At 37.9% G+C, this 20757-nt stretch overlaps 1 protein-coding gene across 2 annotated transcripts in view; it reads right to left on the reverse strand.

The window, feature by feature from the left end:
- Window positions 1-506: 506 nt before the first annotated feature.
- caln1 (calneuron 1) overlaps window positions 507-20757 on the reverse strand; it is a 56986-nt gene continuing 36735 nt past the window's right edge. For both annotated transcript variants that reach the window (XM_084125336.1, XM_084125335.1), the window contains exons 5-6: window positions 11042-11198; window positions 507-3892 (exon numbers count right to left, since the gene is read on the reverse strand). In XM_084125336.1, the coding sequence (XP_083981462.1) occupies window positions 3765-3892; window positions 11042-11198 (285 nt within the window). In that variant the 3' untranslated portion in view covers window positions 507-3764. The remainder of the gene's footprint in view (window positions 3893-11041; window positions 11199-20757) is intronic.

Here is a 20757-nt window from a genome sequence, read left to right on the forward strand (position 1 = left end):
TTTTGTACAGATTTTTTACAGCGGAAGCCATTGAAAATGGCAAGTCTATCCCTCACAGCCTCGCTGTTATACCTGTCATGGCGCTGCTCTGAATAAGGTCTATTGAAGTAACTCTAAAGTGTGTTGTGCGACCTGGTATCTCCAGTAGGTGGAAGCACACGGCATCGTTATGCAATAGATGGCGAGAAATTGACTGTCTTTATGAATGAGTCACTTAATCATTCACTCACCTGATTCTAAAACCCCACAGCTGTCTGTTGCTAAGAGACTCTGCAGTGGCCTCCATTGTGACAGTGGAACAATATCGATGTTATACATATGTCCATCTATTCAAATATACTCATAATAAAGCGGACCATTTTTTACAGCACTGATCATGATGATATAAAGTACAACAAAAACAGGGTTATTAATACAGCCTGATCAATAGCGTGTTAACGGTGCAATATCATCTGTTTATTTTATTTTTTTCGGAAACAGTAGGGAATCAGTGAAGATGCCACAAATATTACAAAAATGCTTTTTATTGCATAAACTCTATGCATTTGTCCTGTACATGTTTGATTATGTATATTAAAATCATCTATGGGCAGCTAGTCTTAAACTACAAAGATAAATATTCTGCATGCAAAGTGTACAGATCTATCATTAGGTGAATTTGGGTATATACATTTTGTCTTACAATTAGGCTAAATTGAATGTACCACATCATCACTCTTGTTTTCCAAACTCTAAAGTCTTCATTTGAAATACAACCCACTTTAAATTCAGAACTCTGTCTTTCTTATGTTCAGTCTAATTTCTTGGGATATTCTGTTCACAACATTATTGCCCTAATTATTAAAAAGGCCATTTCACAATATTGTCTTTAGCCTAAATAAAATAATGACATAAACTGAAATAATTGGCTGTGTAATTATTATTAACATTCCTAAATTTCTAAAACCCCAACCCAGTCCTCCAACTCCAAAATATAATTCATGTATAATTTTTTACATTCACCACATAATTGTGGAGATCAAAATAATCTAAATATGCAAACACAAAGTATATATTATTTTATCAACCCATCCAGATCTTTAGTTGAATGCTACAAGCTAATATTACATTCTGGATCAGACAAGGACAGTATGAGGACAAACGCAATGAATTCTTCAGTTAAAACCACCAGGTGTCGCTATTGTACCAAAATGAAATGCCCACTCGCTTCAACTGCACATGGATCAACATTTGAGTGAGGAAAAAAGGGTTGGACTGACATTATACCTTTATAATTTCAGTGTATTCAGCTTTATTCTCTTCAGTACACCTGTGCAGACAAATATGGCTTTAGTAAGAACGGAGAGCTGGCAGACATGTGTTGTTTTCAGCCGGCCCCTCAGTAGGCCTGACAAGATCTGTGCAGAATGTACCATTTTAAACTATCATGCACAAACAGAAAACACACGTGTAAAGCTCTATTTACAGAGTTCTGCTAATTCACATGCATAATAAAGTAGAAGCAGACCTCAGGAAACATGGTGGAGAACATACACCAGTGTGTTTTCTACAGGTGTCTATTAAAAGGAGACTGACATTCATGAAACACAAAGAAAAGAACTGCATCAGGCACAGAGTTTTAGCCATCGCACCTATGGGAAAGATACAATCATCTTCCATTATCATTCGTTTTCTTTATACAATCCTATTTTTGAAGACTTGAAGCATCTTCATTACATTTCTGTGGCTGTACACATCTTTTAAAACATCAACAATGCAATGCTACCGTGACTTTAATGCAGAAACTGAGATGCAATATGAACATGTACCATACACAGAACTGTAACATTTTTCTGATGGGTTCGGGTGTATGGGTGATACACTGGTAAAACACTGCCCCTATTAAAACAACCCAAGCTCATTACTAGAAAAATCTGAGAGCCATCCTAAACCTTTCAGGAATGCTGAAAATGTGCATCTCAACAAGTATAACCCTGAAACAGCAATAACTGGCCATAAAGTACCATTAAGCCACATCAAGCGCCTTGACGTACTGCAAACCCCAAGAAAGCACACATTTTGTTCTCCACACATTACTAGGTTGAGACGGAACCTGCCAACATTTTCTGATCTAATTTTGGCAGAAAAGATTAGGAATGGATTTAAACAGAGACTGTGCCACAGTCTTATTGGTAGCTGAAAGCATAATCAAATTAGCTAAAAGTGTTTTCTTTCATCAGTATCTTACTCTTGTTTCCCATAAAAATATCTAAATACTCTTAAAACAAGTTAAATATACTATATAATATAATATATCCACACATACACATACACAATCATAATATATATTATAAAACTGAAGAATTTAAAATGTATAATTTTTTCAAATGTATCTACTCAATAAACGTATCTTCTTTTAATCCATTTTAGCAGTATTTTTGCTGTTTTCTACAAAAATATATATAGTGGCCACGAATTAAGAATTTGTTCTCGTTTTAGTAAAGCGATTTCGATTTGCCAATTTGTTCACTTGTTTTATTAAAATCCTGCACAATTTACTCAAAAGAATGGAACGAATTAGTAAAACGTGCTGAGTACGTCATGTTAATTAATTGTTAAATCCGTGGCCACAATATACATATTTTTTCACATTAACACACATAAAAGAAAAGAAAAAAATACTTCAGAAGCAAAAGTGCAAGGTGTAATTTTTAATTTAATGTTTATAATATTTAAAATATATAAATCTCTATATTTTATGCAATTTTGCAAATAATGTTTTAAGAAAACTTAGATATTTTACTAGTAAACAAAGCAAAATATTCATTTTTTTAGCAATTCCATTAATGCATTTGGTAGACTCTTTTATCCAAAGCAAACTACAATGCATTCAGGATATAATTTTTATTTATTTATAATTATGTGCATTCCCTGGGAATCAAACCTGTTTCTAGTGCCATGCTCTACCAGTGTACACTGAACAAACATAGTGGGGAACGAGTAGAACTTCTGAATGACGGTAGTTCCAATTCTGTGGAAATCTGTGCAACTTTCTGTGGCGTTTCAATATTTCACGTGGGCGTGTTCACTACAAACCACTTCAGAAAAAGCATTAGACATGGTAAGATCGCACAATCAAACAGCAGAACACATTCGAAATGATCAAAACTATGAGTCAGGCTCATGGATTCTTGAATCTGACGACTATGAATTTAATTATGGACTACAATGAGCGCTCCTTCCTCAGCCTCCCACCATCCCCTAAACTAGAGGAGCGCTCTGGCAAGAGCAGACATAAATAGTCTCCGGAGTGGATGCTGTAACCCTCCCTCCACAAAGGTGTAATGAGTTGCCAATTTACTTTTGCCTTCCAACATCGACAGCAGACCCGAACCCAGCAGAAGCTCATCATCGAATCCCGGCTGAAATATCTGGAGCCACGGAGGAGACAGCGTCGCAGAAGAGGTGCTTATTAACTCCTGCGTGTTATTGCATTAGGGAACAGAGGTGGCATGAAACAAGCAGAAAGTCAGCCCTTTAAAGTCCCTGCCTGAGAGACGAGGCCCCGTGTAACATGCTGGCTTGGCTCGCCGTACACTTCCTGCGTCACTTGGTCCGCGTGGAAAAATAACAGGAGAATACAAATAAAATAAAAAAAGAATAAAAAGCTCCTCTTTTCAGTAGTGAGGTGTTTGGTTTTGTTTCTCGAGTGTTAATTTGTTAGTTTCAACAACTTCATCGACAGACATGCACATGCAGGCTCGGCCCCGCTCACAGTGGTGTCGCTACTCCATGCCGTTGCGCAGCATCTGATTGGCCGCGATGAGCATGACGCTAATGATGAAGGCCATGGCGAAAGCGCATATCAGGCTCTTGCGCACGCACGTCTGTCGATTCTTCTTTTTGGGATGAACTGCAATGACACAAAAACAGCGATTTAGTCCTGACATCCTTAGGGAAACAACAGAAACATCTGATCTGAATCTGAATGCATTTTCTACTTCTGTCTGAATGCGTAGGTGTCAATTTGCATTCTAGCCGACCGCCTTTCATCTGCCAATCTGACTGGTCTAAATAAAGCGGCGTTTCTTGCGCAGCTGCGAGGTGGTGGATACGTTTCACTGGGGCTTGAGATTCACCTGAGCACATGTGGCTGCTCGGTTCACAAGTGCGGGGTGACAGTGGGGTCTGGGCTGAGAATAGAGCCAGTTATTAGGTGCTTCTGGAACACACAGTCAGACAGATTGTGTGCCAGCCTCACCCTGTGATACCATTTTCCGCTCCAGTCCTCCTTCCGGCACAGAGCGCTAGTCAGCAAGTCTCGCCCCTCTCCCCCCTGCAGCCAATCCCTGGCCTGGTTACGGCAGAGCGGAGGCACGATAATGAGCAAACATAGGTACTCTTCTGCCTGAGTGTGTTTTGCTTTGAGAACTTTTGATTTTTCCCCACTCTTGCCTTTCCAAATGGCAGCAGATAGAAGTCAAGATAAAATGTCTCGCAGCATGCTCAGCATGTTTTGAACTTCAAAAAGTCTTGAGAGTACTGGAAAAGAAGTGCGCTTAATTGCATTGAATGGGCACTTGTGTACTTCAAATCTTAAAAGCATTAAAAAAAAAACACGTACTTGCAGATGATATAAAACTAATGAAACAAAATGCATAGGTGTACTTAAAGGCACACTGTAATTTTTCGCCACTAGAGGTCGTTTATTCAAAACTAAGGCGTAGCTTTAATGACACCTTGATTTCACGGAATTATGGGAGTTACAGCCGGTGTACAGTTAAAGTTACTCTACAGCCGGTGGAGAAAACAACAGGACTCGGGCAGAAATCATATTCATGGATGACTGGTAATGTATTAAAGTTACGATAGCCGTTGGAGCGGAACGAGGCCGCTGGAGCGATTGCTAATGAGAGACTTATTGCAGTGGAGCATTTATTATGCCGCAGACCGCTTCCGCTTCTTCCGGCCATGCGTATGTGGGGTAACGCAGCACATTTGAGTGTGTTGAAAGTTATTATAATGCTACTCTGTGAGTATATGAGACACTTGTTGCACACTGTTGTGAGCTAGATCGATATTAGGCATGGTAAATATGGTACTCGCTGTAAATCAAGAAAACGAGATTTAAACAAAAAGACTAACTGTGTTGAGCTGTATAACAATGATTCGTTTTCTGTCGATGAATGTGTCCAAACAGTTTCTCACCTGTCTAATGAAACACACAATATATTAAAGTGTCTTTGGTGTTTCCATGGCTTCTACAAAATAAAACTGGAAATCGAGGGTAACGCGGGTATGATGTCATTGATAGGCGACGCACGGACACAGTCTTTGTCCTGGTTAAAACTGCTTATTTCTCTGGATAAACATTCTTAGAAACATTTGGTTTAATGTAAGCACACAAATCAACAAAATATATAACATTGTTCTGGTGGGTTTTTTTTGGATATTTTGATCCAAAAATCTTACATAGTGTGCCTTTAATGAGAGTACACTTTCATTTAATACACAAGTACATTTTAGAAAGTGCACTCTGAAATAAAGTCAAATTGAAAGTTACTTTAAGTACATTTTATATCATTGTTTTAGTTATCTTTTGTCATGCTTTAAAGAAGTACACTTATTTGATTATAATTTTAAAGGTATAGCAGAGGATTTTCTTTTTCCGGGTGGATCATCAAGACTATTGGTCCTCCTAAGTGTCAATCATTCTGGTGATATGTTTACGTAAGTCCGTCGTATGTGCTCGTGCACACGATTCGCACGATGGCGTGCGCTTAAAACACAGGTTGGGCTTCCCACTGATGCCTCAGTCGCGAAGTTTCTACTTGACAGGTAAAGTGTGGCATGCTATTTGGAGAAATCCATTTAAAATCGCTGCTAGTAAAAGTTAATGTAAGCTATGATTAGCTTGTGCATGCTCTCTCGTGCACACGTTTAATAATGCCTGGACTTCGTATTTTGAGCACTTCTTGCGTTGTTTTTGCCTCTTCACGATGACTCGCTTAATTTAGTCCCAATTTGTAAGTCGCTTTGGACAAAAGCGTCTGCTAAATGAATAAATGTAAATGTAAATGTAATAGGCGTTCCCTCTCGGGAGCAGGTAGAGTGTTGCGCATGTGCATTTTTTCAAAAAATGGAGAGGCCGGTTCTTTTCTAAAATTCGGGAAAATCCTCCGCTATACCTTTAATTGTAGCGTTTTGTTCGATATTACATTACCATATTGGTTGCTGTGATTTTGCCAAATAACACATGTTCTTGGATCAACATATTTTGTTGATCCTGGAACAACATTCCTGTCTGAAATGTATTCCTAAACCTAACCATACCCATAACCTATCCCTAAAATCAGAGGGAAATTATAGGTGAATAAGAATGATGTAGAAGCAAAAAAAAAAAAACACTCTAAAGTTCAGCTATAACTGCATTTAATATAAATTTGTTTTTATTAATTGATTTGCAATTAGCATGCAATTATGTGTTCGTACTTAGGTAATTTATTCTTTTAAAGTATATTGTTCCATAATAAGTAGGCCACCATATTTCCATAAGTATGCTAAAGTGTACTTTGTTTTCACAATGGCCACCACCTTAATTTTTTGACAAGAAAAAAACCCTCTCAACAAAAATAAATCTTGTGATAGTTCTGCTGTACAGCTTAAGTATGCCATTTCTGTGTCGAATACAACGCTAAATCTGTTGCTTGGATAATTAATTCTAATAGACACCATATAGTTTTTGTGTTAAAGAGATTGCGTCACTGGATACATTACCGTCTCAGTGTGTGGTCTGTTGACAACACATGAGCTCGGCCCAGGTGCCTCCATGAATGATTCATAAAGACACAGAGTGTGTGGATGAGTGTTGCTTTAGCGCTGTGGACATCTGTTACTGCTGGTAGGACAGAGACTCGAGGCATTGGCATAAGGGATGTGCTTGACCCCTGCAATGGTAACAATGTCCTAGTGTGTTCCATACAGCAACATACTGAACATTCATACACTGGAATCATAACACTTATAAGCAGTGTTGGGGAAAGTTACTTTTAAAAGAAATGCATTACAATATTGCATTACTTCCTAAAAAGTTTTATAGTTTTTATTTACAGAATTCAGATTTTTGGATGAACAATCCCTTTTATCGGACAATGCAATGTGCTTGTAAGAAGGATCCACTGAAGGCAAACCTTGAGAACCCAAGTGCAGCTTTATTGACAAAATAATCCAAAAACATGAAACAAAAGCATGGCATGGCATGAAACAAGACAAAAAGCTATGAACATAAACTTGCACAACAGTGGTTACAGGAATTAATGCTAGACAAAGACACATGACAAACATGAGGGCTTACACAGACTAAAGACAAGACAAGGGACACCTGTGAACAATGATCAGACAATTAACCAATGACAAGACACATGGCAGGATCACATGACAAACAGGGAATCACATGACAGACATGAAGCATGACAAGACACAGAAACATGACAAGCACAAACCCAAAATCGTGACAGTGCTCAACTTGACCTTCCATTTACAGAGATGATAACTAGACACCACTTTCTGAAAGAAACATACTTTCTACAATTCTTCCTAATGTTAATTGTTGCATAATTTATACTAATTGAAGTATTTAAAATCATAAAAACTGATACTATAAAGATTAACTATGGCAGAAACAGTAAGAAAATAATTCTAATTCTATTCAGAATTCAGTCATTAATTTATTCTCTTGATCCCTAGTTCTAATAACTTTGCATTTTATACTGACACCTACTGGTGTGGATGCATGAAGTTTTTGTTTATTAACTTTTAAACTGAAAGACTATGGAGCCCTGCACACGACATGTAAGGGGGAAAACTAGATATCATTGCCAAGATTTAAATATTTGTTCCCAAAATGTATTAATTAATTCCTCATTTTAGGTAAATAATGGCCCTGTTGTACTAATTTGATCCCTTGTTTTAGTTAAATTGTGGCCATGATTTAACTAAATTAAAATGAGAGAATGAATTGGTACAATGTGGCCATGATTTACCTAAAATGAGGGAACAAATCAATAAGTTGTGGCCACGATTTAACGAAACCATGAATGAATTCCCATGAATGAATAAGTCATGGGAATCAATTCTTAATTTATAATTCGTGACCACAATATATTTTTTTCCCACGTGCGGATTATCTATACAAGATAGAGCTGGTCATATGACCTTAGTGGCCACTATTTAAACGCATATGTTGATGGTACTATTCATTCACTAGGTTTAAAATATTTTTAAGAGGAAAAACTCGTTTTAAATGTTCTGAGGCACTCAAAGAGTTACATAGGCTTAAAATAGTGTGTTTGCGTCATAATTTCAAAACTCATTTTCACAAGTTTCATAATATGATTATAGTCTGTTTCGGGAGATCTCATAATGTAGAGTAGCATATGCGACAGTGAGCTCTTGTGACCCTGTAGATGCAGTGACAACACCCACTCATGAATCTGGAAATGAGCTGCCTACTCAAAATCTAAACTAGCATTTTAAATTCACTCCTCTGATTTTAATAACCAAAAAATAAGCTTCTAAAAATTGCACCTCATGTCAATAGGCTGAGAATATCACATACTGTTAAAAAGTTAATTAACCCTGTGTATTACCATGGGGAACATTGTGCTATTCATCACAGGATGAGATGAGGTGCAGTAAGAGGAGCTTTATTATGCATGAAACAACAACATTAACATCAGCCCATATTAGTTTGAAAGAACAAACAGACTGAAGCAGACAACCGTATAATGAACTCAAGAGAAGCACCTACACATCATAACAAACACTGTTTTTAAAGTTAGATACATACATAGGAGTTTAAGGTGCTCAGAATTATTTTATAGCTTTTATATCCAAAGAAGAAAAGAGCCGAGCTGACAATTAATTTTTTGCATGTTGTGTATTATGTGTTTTTCTACTTATTATACTTACTTTATTGTCATTTCGTCTTCTATACATACACTTGTTATTTTGTGCATACATCTGTCGTTTACTCAATTATTAAAAATATTGACTAAAATCATAAATATTGCAGAGTACCCTATTTAATATTCCATTTGTTTGAAATTCTTTATATTAGTGGTTCAACAGATCACAAAACCCACAGTTCGGATCATATTAATGTTTTTGATTCATGTATCGGATCATGGCAAATGTAACTTTGCTTTCCATTTATTACTTAAAGTACACTTTAAGTACATCGATACCAAGCACTCAAGTGAACAGACATGTAATAATTAGGCCTAAATGTACAATACCACTGTAGTGTTCACTGTATAAATTAAATATAGATATAATATAAATTTAAATTAAATTGTGTCTTGTTGTTTGATTAACATTAATGACATAGACAGTAGCAGGTATTTATAGGCTGCTGTCACTTAAAGACCAACCCCGCGGATCCAATATAATGATACACATCAACTGTTTACGTTCACTTAAGACATAATCGAGAGTGTTTACCAGAATACTTGCCGAGTCTGGTATTTTGACTAGTGAATTGACTCTAAGGGCCCTATCTTGCACCCAGCGCAATTGATTTTGTGATTTTGTCAATGTATCATTCCTATTTTGCACCAGACGCACAGCAGACTTTTCCCTTCACAGACGCACGCCGGTAAATTAGAGAATGAACTTGCGCTCCCGGGGGCGGTTTAGCGAAAAGAGGAGGCGTGTTCCGGCGCAAACGTTCCCTGGTGCTATTTTGCAGTTTCAGAAAACAATTCAGGAAAAACCTAGTCTGAAGTCAGTGGCGCTTTATTCAGATGCTCTTTTAAGGGCGCATGCTTGGCCATAATGTAGCGTGTGCACAACACGCATACAGTTTTGCTTCTCTCATCTACACAGACGCAGCAGTTGCCATTTTTGCAAACCATACATAATTACAAGGAAAAATATTCCATTCATTCGATTGAAATCATTGCGGTGTCCATGAAGATGTGAAAAAATAGGCATAAATCTAGCTTACACATATACCCAAATTATTATACGCCTGTTTAACCGAAGCTAATTTGGGTGGGTTTCTCCCATCCCCATACAATGTCACTTCTCTGTCTTTTTTACGGCCCTGACGAGAACGTTGGTCTCCTCGGCTGTGAATCGCTCCTGGCGTGCACCTGGCATATCCGCTGTTATAATAGCAAGCACGCCTGCTTTTAAAGGGAATGTGAGATGACCCTCTGATTGGTTTATTGCACGTTACGCCCAAACCACACCTATGAGTAATGTAGCTACTTCAGACCAACCCATTTTAGATTTGCGTCGATCCGCCCACAAAGTTACTTGCGTTTTGCGTTTGATACTTGTGTTTCAGATCGTTAAAATAGGGCCCTTAAGGTCAATTCACCCTGCACTGACAGACGGCGCTTGTTTTCACCGACTGAACATCTGCATTTGTTGGGTCGAGGAATGTCTGAAGCCCAAAGTATTCTTTGGCTGCCCGCGTTTTCACGAAGGACCACACACTACCTGTGTGACGTAATTTCCGTCATCAAGAGGGTCCGCGGACGTCCACACACCCCGTCCGTGTGCAGCCCAAATTTTGTGACCAGCGAACGGTGCGCGTACATGTGCGAGTCACTTGAGCGTGTGCTCAACTGTGTGCGAGACGGAGTGAAATGCGAAAAATTAAGGACACATTCGGCGTGTCCGCATTATCTAGTGGATTTTGTTTTCAAAGCACTCAAGTGTGCGGTGTGCTATGGAAGGCCAAAACGGTCAAAACGTGTGAAACTGTCGTGTAAACGCGTAATTACATCTTAACACGCAATTTACGCGTAAACACGTCATTTACGCGTAAACACGTCATTTACGCGTTAATACGTAATTATGTATTAATTTAAGTGTGCGGACGTCCATGGACCCTCCTGATGACGAAAATTACGTCACTGGGACGGTGCGGCCGAAGTATACTTTGGGCTTAATCTGGTGATTCTCTGCATTGGTCTGCGCCTGTCGGTGCATTGTGAATTGGCCTTAAAACCCATTCCGGGACCACTGACACACACACAATGTTTACACTCACCTCCCTCAAACTCTGTTTGACAGTTTCCCGAGTTCTCGTTCAAGCTCTCCTCCTCATTGATGATGATGTTCTCGATGTCCTTCATCGTCAGGTGGTCCCGGAAGGCATGAAAAAGGATGTGTTTCAGCTCCTCCAGTGTTATCCGCTGCATGTCAAACTACAAAGATAACACAGAAGCAGTTACTCAACCAAACTCAAGCTCTTCAAAAACTTCAAAAAGAGAATTTTGTGTTGTATGTTTTGTTTCATTTTTGCAAAAGGGATAGTTCACCCCAAAATTTTAATGTGACTTTTTGATTTGAATTAAACTACTATTTTATTGTATAGTTTTATTTTAAATTAAATTTTAAAATATACTTTATTCAGTTTTCAAATGCCACATTAAAATGAAATTTTCAGGTCAGTGCTTAGATATAAAAACAGCACAGAAAAAAAAAAAATCAATAGTCTTTGTAACCGAGGAGAAAAAATGCATTGATCAGTCTGAACACTTTCGCATGGCAGTCGATAAAGGGACATAACGCAATTAACTGCAAGAAATTCAAAGGACATCTGAGGAAAACTGTCATGGGGACTGTAACTCAGGTTCAGTATTGAAAGTTGATTTTTATTACTCGTATCCAGAGGGCGTTTATGAGCTCCATCCCTTTAATTACCCGGGCAACATTAGCCCAGCAGATCGATTTTTCAGGAGGATGTAAATGAAGCTGTGGCGCACCAGCTTAATGCCTTATTTGCAAAGCTGTCAGGTTAGAGAACAAACAGTCATTAGGAACACAGGGAGAACCGCTATACAGTCGGCTACATGTTAATACACCACTAAATCATTCAGCCTTCCCTACCAAAACAGTACATGGATGGTAATACTAAGGTAATCTGGTTGGCATATACACGATTCATGATAACAGTGTGGTAAATGCCCAAAAACCATACTATTATGTTATAAGACTTTATAAAAGCTTAAAGAGAGAAAAATGAATAGTTTAAATCTAACTTCACTTTTTTATTTAAACATAAGCACAGTGATACAATACAGCATGGAAATCTCCAAATTTGTGACAGGAAGCTCACAGTGCAGTTCTGTGGCTCTTGAGAAAGACAGCGCTTGACAGGCCATTGCAGCTCGTGAGGAGAGACAGCAGGATATTACAATAGCTGGCAAGCTAATAAATCTGACAAGCCATTAAGTATTCCAGCCTCACTATGCTCACCTCCACAGTAACTTGTCATTTGACTCCACTTTAGCAAGTCAGAAAGAATGAGAGCAAAATACTGCTTTGTAATACTGCATGCAAGCTGATGCAAACACTGCAGAATAGGCCTATGAATCAGTTAATATTTCTGTTTGTTTGTAAATTGTATTGTGAATGTTGACCTAGTGGTCTAATATGTGTTCTGAGTGTATATGACATAATGTATCACCTTATTTTGCAATATGGAAATAAGCTATTTTTTGAAGACTTCTGATTGATTAGCTATGGTTAAAATAACTTGAAGAATTTGTGCTGCAAACAAGTGTGTTTACAGTTTTTACAGGTCACTTTTTCAAAACTCTTTACACAGTGAGCGCAACATCATAAACTGTGGATCATGTATCACTGCTTTGGCTCAAAATACATTCAATTACGAAATCTTTCAAATTACATGAATACATTTCTCACTTAGACATAAACACCATCAAAATTATGTAGCCTACCTACAGTCCATTTTGCACATCTACACTGTCAGAAATAGGGGTACAGTAGGAATCCATTTCTGTCCCCAAGGTACAATATACACTAATGTACCCCATAGGGCTTATTATTGGACCTCAATATACATATATGTACCTTTTTGAGGGTCAAAAAGCATTAAAAGGTTCATATATGTACCTTTCTTTTAAAGGTGAATGTACAATATTGTACCCTTGAGGGTACAGCCCCAGTGACAAGCCATTCTACCCCTAAAGGTACAATTATGTACTTTATTTTCTGAGAGTGTACATACAATTTGAACTGTTCAAATTAAGTTCAAAACCTAGCATAATACAAAATTTGCTACATTTCTACAGTAATACCATATTGAAATATATTCCAAATGAAATACTAATCAAAAGAATTAGATGTAGCTGTATAATTTTGTACTATATTGTAAACATGTACTATGTAACAAATACTGCAGTGAATTATATAAAGAAACTTTACAAAAGAAAACATTGTATAATGCTGCCTGTTGTTAGTGTTTTTAGGTCATTGTTTTATGAGTGTATTTTTTGGGTGAAAATCTTTGCAGTGTTATGGAAGAATGACTTGATTTGAGACATGTATGAATTTACTGCTGTGCTAAGCTGAAAGTTAGGTAGGAGAACTGTGTGAAGAGCTTTGAAAAAGTGTCCTACAATAAGTATTGGGAAATGTGCTGAGTATTAGCAATATTTGCATTTTCTGAAGAAAGCCTCAATGGGTTTCAAAACAACAAAACAACAAACTGTGCAGGGTAAGTTATATGCAGACATTTCCTATATATTAATTTTTAAGAGCAATAATAATGCATGTGCAAAGCTTGGATTCCTGAAAAAAAAAAAGGGGGTAAACCATCTGATTGAATGGAAAAGTCATCCAGGGACATTGATGCAAACCACCAGCCCTTTAGCATCCAGACAGTAAAGCTGGGATGTTTCTGGGCTTACCAGAGAGAAAGAGTGGGCACTAACTGCATTGATGTAACCTTCGGACAACCCACAGCCACAGAGACGGAGTCGCCCGAGGGCATCAGATCCATCTGTTTTCATTGGAGGCCATGAGAGTGGGCAGATGAGCAGCTCATTAAGAGCTCTTGTGCTAGATAACAAATCCCATTTTCTTTTCTTTTTTGAACACCCTTTCTTGACTGTGAGCATTTATATACAAGTAATGATGGCCGGAATGACCTTCAAGGTCATGACTGGCTGTGCTGAAGTCAGGAGTAATCTCTGTTGGGATGGTAGGTGTGTGTGTGTGTGTGTGTGTGTGTGTGTGTGTGTGTGTGTGTGTGTGTGTGTGTGTGTGTGTGTGTGTGTGTGCGTGCGTGCGTGTGTGTGTGTGTGTGTGATGCCAATTTCCAGACAGGCTGATACTTGCTGACCTATAGGTCCCCTGAGATATTTTTAACCCCTTACCTGTCACCCCCCATTTGAGAATCGAGTGCAATATGACATACCCATAATAAAATGGTTGTTGCTAATGAGTCCTTCTGACTATACACAAAACCAAGGTATCATTTAAAAGCTGACACTTGACAGTTTACTATGAACTACTCAGAAATACTCTAGCAATTACTAATAGAGAGATAAATAAGCTCAAAAACAATGAACAATCTGAGATCTGGGATCACCAGTGATCCCTGCGAGGCAAGGGAAAAGAAAAGACACCTGTATGTAAAGAGAACCATCCACAGCTTGAAAAAATTTAGGACCATAAAAATAAGAGTTTTACTAAAAGTGGATTTAAAAATTTCCCATACAACGACGTAACTCGCTGTACCATAGCACGATGTATCATAGAAGAAATCAACTAGCTAGTCACGAGTCGCCCGTTTCCCAAAACCATTTTGTCGCAAATTGATCGTTCAACTACGTTGGTTAATGATGTCAAGCACCTGGTGAAGTAATAACTTCTTTTAATGAATCTGTTTGAGATCGAATTAATGCTAGATGTTTTGCTATAAATTACGGACATGGCATCTGAGGATCTGATCATTTTTCTCAGTTATTTTGCTTTATTTCCAGATTCAATCATAGGCTCGTTCTTACTTAGTAGAGCACTCTTCAAAAATGGTGCTTTAAATCTGTTGACAAACTAAAAGACGTAAATTACATTTGTATGTATTCTAAATAAAAGATACAGATTGTACTGAATATCAGCTTGCTTATTTGGCTCAACATAAGGATTTAATGAGTCCACATGTCATGCAAACAAGAAACTCTCCTTCTAACCACAGGTGTCGTTCCAACCTCACAACTTGCGATGCTGTTTGCGAATGTTCGTTAGAACTGTTATCGGGAAACACTGACACGTTGAACTTTGCTGATATGGATGGATGGATGGATGGATGGATAGAGAATAAACTAGGTACACAAGCAGCTGTAAACTATCAAATGTATGGCAGATGAATTTGTGTCCTGTGGTGGGACAGAGTGTCTGCCTACATCGAATTGTACCAAGAGCAGGAGTATCGACAGAGTCTGTTCACCCCACACATCAGGCCGATTTAACAGCAATTAGTAACACATTAATGTAATCTCCCCTGCTGCTGCAGTAAACTGACAGCTGTGGTCATTGATCCGGTGCTCCAGCTCCACTAACACCACAAACTGAAGCCTCTCTGTAAAGATAGACAAGATCAAGCCAACGAGAGTGTGTGAACTGTGTGAGAGGAGAAAGGAAGTATCTAGAGAGATATAAGAAATGTGGATGAAAGACAATCCCATGGTGTGCTAATGTTTGACTTATTTGATGGTTTAATAAGGAGATACTGACTTTGATAACATTAAAGTAAAACATTAAAGTCATTCTCTGTCACTGATTATCCAGCATGAAATTACGAAAAAAATCACAGGCTTTTCATCATTTTATTTCTCATATGTATTCTGTCATGACAGCTCTCAGAGAGATTGGCATGGTTATAGAGATCTGATGGTAATGGATATGGCAGTGTTAATGTATTTATGCCATGTGATTGGCTGATTAGATATTTGCAATAACGAGCAGTTGAACAGGTCTACATAATAAAGTAAAGAGTATGTATATACACATATACGCACACATAAAGGCTATAATAGTAAACTAGTCTGTAAATTCTTCTGTACTCTATTTTATAGCCGTACCAGAGCCATCTACATTTGGACTCACTGCTCAGCACAGTGACCTTGTGTGGCTGCTCAGCCATTTAATTTCCACACATCCTCAAGTCCCACTTCAGGGAATGGCAGTAAAATATTATGACGAACACGTTCTTAAGCCAGAGGGAATTTTTTATCATATATCGAAGAGCGGTACACTTTATGTCCAGCCTGTAATCTGGTTTCTATCTGCCCCACTGAGACTGTCAATGTTTCAGCTCTGGCATCACACACACTTTTCCATGAAAGTCACATGATGGCGGTGACAGGAATAAAGACATTTAAGCTTTATCATTCTTGGTTTGGACAAGTGGGGTTACTCAATGCATCAATGCACATGACTACATGGTTTTCTTCAGACTTTTTTTTTTGCATAATCAATGTTTTTGTCCTTTAAAAGTCAATGGGGTCCAAAACAACATTTGGATCCAATTGACTTTTATTGTATGGACAAAAAATTTCTTTTGTGTTCAGCAATAGAAAAAAATTCATACCAGTATGGAAAGTTCTGATTGGTTCTAATCTTCACAGTACTTTAGACGCGATGGAAACGCAGACAGCAGCAGGTCTGGGGGAAAAAAAGTTCCTGGGACAAATTGTTCCAGGTAATTTTGGTGGAAACGCGGCTTATATTTATAGCAGAGGGGCAGTTTAATCTGATGTAACAAGTATTGAAAGTAGATACTTTCAAGCCATAGATACAAAAGAGTTAAGATCTGCCAAGCAGTTTGAATCGACTCTGCCTTACTAGCATTGGGTAAAAGAGATACTTGTCCTTGTTGTTGAAACAACTGCTTGGCAAACAGAATTGATCTCTCAGCAGTCTGACCATGAAAGAGGAGCTATCACTTTGGTTATTTAGTTTTCTATTAAGCACATCCTATTGACATATAAAAGCTAAAAGCCTTCATTTGTTCTAAAAGACACACCATGTGCAAATAAAACTGAAGCGCCAACACTTTGAGCCTGTTTTCGACAAAAGGATGGTTACTGACCAAGCCCCAGGCAGGGTGACAGCAAAATGATGTGACCACATTCGATGTGTACACTGTTCAGCCTACGGCAGCCATTAGTCAAGACCTCTCCCAGAATCCCTACTTTAGCCGAAAGCTCCGGTCTGCTGATGCACACGTTGCGGAAATTGACTGGACATATGGTTTGTGTCAGTAATGACAAAAAGATGACAAAAACTTCACATTTAAAGTCTCCAGATGTAATAATCAAGGATTTAAGAATATCCTCAAGCTTTCTTCTTGGCCACCGGACCTTTTCCCTGTCAGACATCCAGTCTTCTGCAGCTGCCCCATGAGTCTGTGCTGACCAGAATGCATATGATTGTGACCTTTGTATGGTATTATTGTCTGAAATGGCGAGCAATGCTGAAGGTAGGAGGTTTTTATAGTGTTCGTATTAGTGCCTCCCACAAAGTACCATATAATGGAGTAATTGAATCATTATCTTCTCATTCAGTTTCATTATGTCTACTGTCAGTGAGACCATAATGAAGAAGAAAAGCTTTGTCACAAAAGCCACTTATAAGACATATCAAGGCTCTAAACTGCTGTTTCTTTGTGCTGTGCAACTATTCAGACGGTTATGAGCCATAGAAGGGCTTTCAAAATGGCAACCTACATACAGTAAAAGCAAAATCATAAATGAGATCTCTTTGACATCAAAATTGCTTCTACTAGACAGCAATAAGATATAGAGGAAACTGAGGAGCTTAAAGGGACACAAAAAATGAACAACCAAAAATGACAATTCTGTCATCATTTACTCACCTTCAAGTTGTTACAAACCTGTATGAAATTCTTTCTTTTGCTGAACACAGAAGATATTTTGTAGTCAATGGCTGCCGTCAACTGTTTGGTTATTCACATTCTTCAAAATATCTTCTTCTGTGTTCAGCAAAAGAAAGAAACTCATTCAGGATTGGAACAGCTTGAAGGTGAGTAAATGATGACAGAATTTTCATTTTTGGGTGAACTATCCCTTTAAGTCTTCTGCTCATATTTGTCTCTTGTAGAGTTTCAAAAAGATCTCGACAATGTCTCAAACTGCTCAAAATACCAACTGCAAAAATAAGGATCATCATATAATGGGGTCCTCAGCAGTTAAATAAACCAGACAGAAAAGTCCATAAAGTGTCAAAGACACAAACAAACACTGTGAGCAGATGAAAACAGTACGCAACTGTCACTTCTCTTGTTTTCCAACTGAATCTTTCAGTGGAGAATTACAAATGGACCTAGCACGGGTCTCAGCACGTCTCTCCAATAGCAGAGAAGCATTTGTCAGAGCGCCAGAATCATCCCATTTCCATATCTGAAATTAAAACGGGCTCCACAGAAACACCAGTGTTCCTTTGACACACTGCTTTAATATGCACACACGGCTACATGCTGCCCGTGGCAATATAGAGCAAATACATTTTACTAGTACAATACTCAAATTTATATGCACTCGCAGACTGTGTCCACCTCTTGTGTACCGAACAGCATAAACAGCGTTTCAAAAAGAATAAACTATGTGATAAACAAACTAGATGACCTGAACAGGGCTAGATTACTTTTTTATGCTCTTTGGTTCTGTCATGACATGAAAGTTGATCAATTCCACATATTAAAGGAATATTTCATCCACAAATTCAAATTCATTATTTACTCACCCTCATGTAATTTCAAACCTATATGACTTTTTTGTTGAAAGAAGTCTCTCATGCTCACCAAGGGTGCATTATTTGATCAACAATACAGTAAAACACTGATATCGTGAAACATTATTCAAATTTAAAAGTTATTCCTGTCTTCAGATATCATATGCTGATTTGCTGCTCAAGAAACATTTCTTCTTGTTTTCATGCATCCAATCATTATCATTATATTATTATGCTGAAACCAGTAGTGCTATTTAATATTTTTTGTAGAAATCGTGATACATGTTTTTTCAGGATTCTTTGATGAATAGAAAATTTGCATGGCCCCTAGAATATTTTGTTGCATGAATATCTGTACATGCCACATATCAAAAGAAAGAACAGAGCCTATGCTTAAAAAAAAACCATGTTTTATTTTAGTTTAATGCATTGTTTTTTTCAATCAACATGAATGTGGGTAAGTATCATTAAAAAAAGCAATATTTTGAGCAAAAAGCTGAGAAAATTAAGTTTTTTGTCAAAAACTATCCAGATTGGATTCATAACGATGATCAAAACATAAATGGATTAGATCGCGTCCATCAACTTTTCATTCTGTAACATTAGGCAGTTTTGATTTATATGTTGATTAATGTTGATGATCGCATTATTTAAAATGCTAGCTTATGCTATCGCTTGTTTCCGCTTCTTCTTTGCCTGTGTTTTGATCAGAAGATTCTGTACTCTTTCAGAAGATGTGCAATAGCGCCCCTATACTGTATAACAGTGAAAACACGGAAAGCAGGACATTTCCATCGGTAGGGAAGCGTTGTATCATAAATGATGGTAATTTCTGTCAATGGCGGGGAAAGAGTTAATGAATATCATAAACTCTGGACCAGATTATTACAAATGCGCTGGAACATTATTCATACACTGGCAATGAAATCACTCAATCTCCTAAATTACGTTCCGTTTATTCAGAAAAACTCCTAAATTCTCTGGCATACTCTTCCCAGCATTCAACATGCCCAGGCTTTGTCAAGCTTGCAGATAATACTGAAATGTTCAAATGGGAACATTCTCCAACTTAAGGAGATAATTGTATCTAATAATAACCAATTAAAATTGTGATTATTTCCGCCAAACTCTGTCCTGCTGTGGAAGGCAGTGTGTAGGTCTGTGTTTGTGCGTACCTGATTGTGTGTGTAAGAGGTGCAGTGCTGTAATTTTCTCAGTGTATGTGAGTGACAGCTGCCGCACTGGGGTTGTGGAAACAGGCAGAGGTGGGAGAGGTTTGCTGATTGCAGAACGAAAAGCTCTCAGCCCATTCTCAACACTTGCCTCTATTTCAGAGAACGAAGGAATGAAAAAGAAAATACTGAAGAGGTGACGTGGACGCATTTGAAATATAAAAACAATAAGGAGAGCAAAAGTGCACTACAGAAACAAAGAAAGAGAGAGATTGTGAGTGAGGGAGGGAGATAATGACGCATAGTTTGCCTTAATTTTAAATGCTATGGCATTTATCATCAGACTAATCAGACATTTCTGAGCTGAATTAATGCATTAAAGAAAAAGAAAAAACTGCCTGGTACCATTTAGCAGCCCTGAAATACGAACCTACTTGTCAGAAATTCTCATCATCAGTGATCATTCTCCCTCGTGTCGATCCAAACCCATACAACTTACTCTCTTCTGTGGAAGACAAAAGAATTTTGCAGGCTGCTCTTTTCCATGGAGAAAATGAACGGGGACTGGGGATATCGTGATCCAAAAAAGCTCCATAAAAGCATCGTAAAAGTAGTCCATAAGGCTTGTAACCCTTTATTCCAAATCTTTTAAAGCCACATAATAGCTTCATGTAAAAATCAGACAGAAATGTCAGTCATAGTCACTCGTTTTGAATGTGCTCATTCATTTTCACTGAATAGAAAAGAGCAGCTTTATCCATTTTTGTGTTTCACAAGTCATCCAGGTTTGGAAAATTCATTTGAATGAATGTTGACAAAATTCATATTTAGGTGTGTCTCTGTCTCTTTAAAATATGCAGCATGGATTATTCCTCATCTTTTCTTTCTTAGGCTTCCAGAGAAAGACAAATGGACAATGGCGGTTGTCAATTTTCCAATACAAAAAGCACTTTATGACAAGCCCATCACACAATCCTCAATAAAGCATCATGAATTGAGCCAAACAAAACTGGTACATAGTAACATCACA

Source organism: Abramis brama (assembly GCF_963993115.1).
Source record: "Abramis brama genome assembly, chromosome: 10".
NCBI classification, from domain to species: Eukaryota; Metazoa; Chordata; class Actinopteri; order Cypriniformes; family Leuciscidae; genus Abramis; species Abramis brama.